We start from the raw sequence: 5,596 nt of genomic DNA, 5'->3' as shown, positions 1-5,596 counted from the left end.
CCCTATCCACAATACAAATGTTGCAAAACGTCTGGGACCCTTTGTTCTTACCCAATATCCTAGTCACCCATTCACCAACGATCCAAGACGTCCACAAATGGATGCTTTGTCAGCCGTCGCTCTCTTCCCAAAGTCCAAATTTTGGTACAGCCCAAAGTCCCAACTTCTCATACTCACGGAGGAACACTGAGCAAACAAGCATAACTCGGTTTTCCAGATCTCCCTCACTTCCCCCTAGTCGCAGACTCACAATGAATCACGCTCTTGCCATCATTTTCACCACTCTAAGTACCCACCCAACCCAACATCTCTTTTTTATCTGCTCCGTTCTGTTTGGTTACCGGGAAAATGTAGAATAATGATAAGAGAATTGAAATAAGTTGTTTTGATCATAGTGTCTGGCTTATGAACATAGGCCTAGTAAAACTATTTTTCTTGCTTGGGTTTCCATTATTTGATCATATAACCCATTAAACGGATGACTAAGTTCTCAAACTAGTGATGGAGCTTCTCAATCTTCAACCTTTTTCAGGCTTGCTCAAAATGGCAGTGGCTGAAGAGGAATTTTGCTCTGTTCCTTCAATCGTTGACTCGGGTTCGAACTCAAAGCATTTGTATTGGAAGGTCACCAATCCCACACTTTCTCCTTCTCATCTTCAAGGTCAGTACATAGAAATCTGTATTTTGCTTTGAAATATATGTGAAAGTGGATTTTATTGGTGATTATTAGTTTCTAGAGTAATCAGAAGCATGGAGCTGGGTTGATTTATCTTTAATCCCATAACATGTGTTTGGTTGCTGCGGAGAGAAAGGAAAAGAAAAAATAGTCCAATTTTGGCCAAAATTTTGCTTATAAAAAAAAATGTTGAAAGTAAGAAATAGTTCATGGGATGCTTTGAGACTGTGTAATTGCATGTTTGGGTTAAGTAGCAATCAGAGGGAGCTAAAAAGGAGACTTGTTAAACTTCATTCTGTGTTGCGTTTTCTATTTTGTTTCTTAATATTATTTATAACCACGCAGCTAAGGGAAATTTAAATATTAGCTGAGGTTTATTTGGGTTCTTTCTTCTCAGACTTGCCAGGATTCACTCGTAGTGTTTACAAACAAGACCATGCTTTAATAACACCAGAAAGTCACGTCTTTAGTCCTTTACCTGAGTGGTACTTTCTACTCTGCATTATGATAAAAGTTCCTCTTCACTGCTGCAGTAATACAGATTGCTCTTATATATTGTTAGAATGGTTCTTCTTTACTGTTACAGGACCATGACATTGGGAGCCTATTTGATAACACCGGCTATGGGCTCACACTTTGTAATGTACCTTGCGAAGATGCAAGGTTGGATACACTGTGCGATGGTTGTGTCATTCATATTACTACATGGAATTGGAATTTGTTAATTGACGTTTATTTTCTCCAATGTGCAGAAAACTCACTATCTGGACTCCCTCCATATGATGCTGAAAGGTGTGGGCATCTTCTTTTTCTCATTTTTTATTTTTCCTATAGGATAGTTAGTATAAGATTTCAGGATTTACTTCATAACTTTATTACTCTCTTATTATTTCCTACTAGCTAGGTTCATATTTGTGGTTCAGGGTGCTGTCACTCTCACTAATGTCTCTGGTATTAGCCACAAATTAACGGTAAGAAAGCTTGATATATTTTCATCATGTGATTGCTGGTTTTGGTGGATATTAAATTTGAATGACTCGTTATTAGTTTAGTACATTTGCCCTTTATTTTTCTTTTCAAATATAAATCATGTTTGGGTCACCCATTTTTGCACATAATCGTATTTATTGTCACGTTTTTAAGTTACACATATTATCCATTTATAACATGAATATATATTTCGCAACTATCCTATTTCTTAATGTGCTTTTATAATATGTTGTGTTTCAACCATCCTGTGTACATTCAGTTTGACTCACCCACTAGGGGTTGTCTGATAACATTCTTTTTAAGAGATCAGAGAAGTGAGGATCCATGTGAAAAAGAAAACTTTGGACGCTGATTGGTAGCAACAAGCATGAAGAGAAAGGCTAAAGGGCATGAAAGAGAGAATGAACAGAACGGAAAATGAGAGGGGAGAAAAAAGAGGAAGGAGGAGAGAAGCTTTATAGAAATTGATCCCAACTTGATATATGAACATCTTAACACCACTTAATTTCTACACTTGATTAATTGATTTTTGGCATTGGGATTTATAAGTACAATGAAGGCAGCTAGAAGTCTGATATATTATTGAATTGTGTGAAAAAGAACATAAAAGTGTGTCATTATTTATCAATTTCTGCAACACCAATTACTAGTAGTAGTAGGAATGTATTACATTGGTTTTTATAGACAATATGAATGCTACAAGTACGCATCTATTGCACCAACCATGGACTCTAGATATCTGATAGAATGCTGCTTCGCTTCTAGTGCTTTTCGTAATGATGTTCCAAGTATTTTTCCTTTGTGGTAGAATAATGACATATCTAATTATCTGTGAGGTGGTGGTGCTCTGGCGAAATTTCATTAAAGGTGAAAAGAAGTCTGATTTCGTTCATATATGAAACACAGGTGGATTCATATGCTTATCTGCCTCCTAATGTTGAACATTCCCTCAAGTGTGATGGATCTGCCACTCTTGTGGTATTTGAAAGAAGGTTTGTCTCCCCATGCATTATGATTGCTTGATGAACACATAGTACACTCAAAATCACCCTTACATGGCACTAATGCTATTTCAAAAATTCAATGGAGTGAAAAACTTCATCTGTCCTAGACAGTTTTCTTGATAATGAAACACTACTGAAACCAATAATGTTTTTCTTAGGAGGTCACGATTTTACTCATCTCATTACCATTTCCTCACTTTCCAATTAACCATTATAGTACTCTTCAAGTGGCTAAAGTGCTCTTTGATGCTTCCATATAGGCATGCTTCTCTGGAAAACCAACCTACTGAGCAGATTGTAGGTTCAACAGACCAGCAGCCACTCCTGGAAACTCCAGGGGAAGTAAGTACTGGATTTTTCTGTAGGTTTGTTTTGGTTTTGTATATCATTGCAATTTAAAATAAAATCAGAAAGAACAACCTATGGAATTATGTTGTGGATGTCTAGAATTCAATCCTTGAAACATATTAGTGAGGAAATCTCTCCACCAGATATAATTTTCTTCTTCTTGCAAATTAGATTATTTATGTGTTTGAGAATTAAGTAATGCGTAACTGTACCTTGTTGATACACTGACATTTAATATATACATTCTTATTGTTTAACTTTAGTTGGGTTTGGTGATGATGATATATTTAAGACTTCATAGCCTTGTGTTTCACTTATTTTTTTTACCCATTATTAGGTCTTTCAATTAAGGAAGCTTATTCCAACATCTATACCCTATGACTTCAATATCCATGTAAGTCATCATTTACTTATCTGTGTCCAATCTTTGTATTTATGCTCGCCACCCTCTCTAATAGTTTTCAGCATTTTTGGGACCTTGCCTGCAGATTATGGATTTCCAGCCTGGGGAATATCTTAATGTGAAGGTATTAGTCTCTTCCTTGCTGGTTAAGTTTATTGTTTTGTGTTCCATGATTCACATTCAGAAACTTTATATTGGGCTTTAAATTTTGATTCTTTTGGATTGGAATTAGTTTAAGTTGGGGTATGCTGATCCTCTTGACTTTGGTTTGGTCACTCCTGGAAAGAAACATAAAAGTTATTTAAGCTTAACGCCATACTCATTTTGCCTTTTCTGGTGCTGGCTTTCTTTTACAAAAAGTAATACTTCTCTCTTAATAACTATTGTTGAGTAACTGACTTGAAATTATCTGTTTAGGCTATCCTCAATATCCAAAGAGTTCTTTGTGATGACATATTTCTACCGCCCATTACTATTGGAATGTTTAGCTAATAAGCATGATAGCTATTTTGTTGCTTGCCTCAACCAATCAAGAGCAGCACTAGAATCAACAATTGTCCACTAACGATTGAACCTACAATCACTTAGTGAGGAAGCCCTGAAGTTTTTGAAAAGAAACATTCAATTGACTTGTGAATCACTATTTAGTTTGTGAAAGGCTTTGTTTAAAACTTGTTGAAATTTGTTGTACTTGTAATATTTATTTGGGTCTCCAGCTTGAAAAGGCTTTCCTGTCAAACACTGTAGGAGGTCCATTACAATCAGCATGGTTTGCTGCTTCTGGAGGGACAGGGTATTTATCGATTAGGTGATAGCTGGTAAGCGTTCCATTCACTGTTGATACTGCATGAGATTTTACTTTCATTACTTGCTCGGCAATTTTATAAGGTATGGTTATTATATTTATCATTTCATATGCTAGATGTGCATTAGAGTTTGTTACCATGGTCGCAAATGCAAATGGAATCACCAACGAAACTAAGAAAGTGAAAATCATCACAGAAATTGCACTTTTTGCTGAATAAATGAAAGAATATACTCCTCAAATGGCACATCCCTAAAAATCATACCTGTCAACCCTCCAGGTGGATCACTTTTTGTAAACAGTCCATCAAAAATAGTTGCCCATAATATCAACCATAGATTCTACTTCTTGTGCATGAAATCAGTCCCTGAAAACAAGATGACGGCATATAAGTTTTGTACCCCTTACCAATCATAAAATTTCTGAGGAGCCATGTCTTCCTCTTCTAGAGTGTGGCAATCAAATGAATTGCTTGTTGCAGTGGTTTTTTTTATCGGTTTTCAACTTATGACAGCATTCTACCTGCTGTTCGAAGCTTTACGTTTACCGCTACTTTAATAAAGTCTATTCTCATTGCATCATTTGATGACTATTCTGTAAATAGGTACCCTGTTCAAGCAGGTGATGCCATTTGGATGGCACCGTTTGTGCCTCAATGGTGAGTGAGGAAAGAAATGCATAATTATTGATTTCCATTTAATTTACAAGGAACTTTTTTCTTTCTATTTCCACATTGTAATGTAACCAAAGCAAATAGATTTGTAATGCAATTTGCAACTTCTACAGGTATGCTGCATTGGGTAAAAGCCGGTCACGATATTTGCTGTACAAAGATGTGAATAGAAATCCACTGTAGTCACATATATCGTTAGGATGTCAATTTATACTGTTCATCAGGACAGATTTGTGTACTGGAACGCAAATGGCAATCTTCCATAGCCTCTGAACTTTATACATTTATGGATTAGCTAGTAATTTTGATGTTGTCTATAGATGCATTTAGTTGTAACAGATAACCTGATACAGAAGACCCTTTCTGTGGTCTTACACTAGAAATTTCGGGGTGACGAAAACGCTATAGAATTAGAATTGGAAAACGGGTAAGAACAATTCAACATTTAACCTGCATCAAGATACAATACTGTTTTTGTCCCACACCACAATTATCTCGTTATCTTTCCAAAAATCTACCCTAATTCAACCATGCTATCAATGGCTTGTTTGTAAGTAATTCTGGGGGAGCCAGAATCACTTATGGGGAGTAATATTTATGACAATAATCAAGTGACTCAATGAGTTCCAATTTGGATGAAATTTTGCACGGATAATCTTCGACGGATTAAAATTCCATACCCTACTCCTAGGCCTAC

General features: G+C 36.1%; 1 protein-coding gene across 2 annotated transcripts; it reads left to right on the top strand.

Annotated features, from left to right (window-relative positions):
• The first annotated feature begins 70 nt into the window (after positions 1-70).
• LOC117628701 ((S)-ureidoglycine aminohydrolase) lies at positions 71-5,323 on the top strand. Of its 2 annotated transcripts, XM_034361200.1 has the most exons (13): positions 71-288; positions 533-661; positions 1,074-1,161; positions 1,263-1,339; positions 1,429-1,468; positions 1,581-1,647; positions 2,573-2,658; positions 2,931-3,012; positions 3,356-3,412; positions 3,507-3,545; positions 4,169-4,239; positions 4,831-4,884; positions 5,013-5,323. In XM_034361200.1, the coding sequence occupies exons 1-13, from the start codon at positions 102-104 to the stop codon at positions 5,080-5,082; spliced, it is 1,047 nt and encodes a 348-aa protein (XP_034217091.1). In that variant the 5' UTR covers positions 71-101; the 3' UTR covers positions 5,083-5,323. The 2 variants fall into 2 exon arrangements, with proteins under 2 accessions (XP_034217091.1, XP_034217092.1); XM_034361201.1 differs by lacking the exons at positions 1,074-1,161; positions 1,263-1,339 and having other exon boundaries at positions 74-288.
• The last annotated feature ends 273 nt before the right edge of the window (positions 5,324-5,596 follow it).

This window comes from Prunus dulcis, chromosome 5, assembly GCF_902201215.1.
Source record: "Prunus dulcis chromosome 5, ALMONDv2, whole genome shotgun sequence".
Lineage (NCBI taxonomy): Eukaryota > Viridiplantae > Streptophyta > Magnoliopsida > Rosales > Rosaceae > Prunus > Prunus dulcis.
Note: the sequence above shows the minus strand (reverse complement) of the source record. Positions and strands in the feature narration are given on the sequence as shown.

Coding starts and splice junctions, on each gene's coding strand:
- LOC117628701 (XM_034361200.1), top strand. CDS start 102: ATGCTTTGTCAGCCGTCGCTCTCTTCCCAAAGTCCAAATTTTGGTACA. Junction 1,469..1,580: donor CCTCCATATGATGCTGAAAG/GTGTGGGCATCT, acceptor CCTACTAGCTAG/GTTCATATTTGTGGTTCAGG. Junction 1,648..2,572: donor GTATTAGCCACAAATTAACG/GTAAGAAAGCTT, acceptor TATGAAACACAG/GTGGATTCATATGCTTATCT.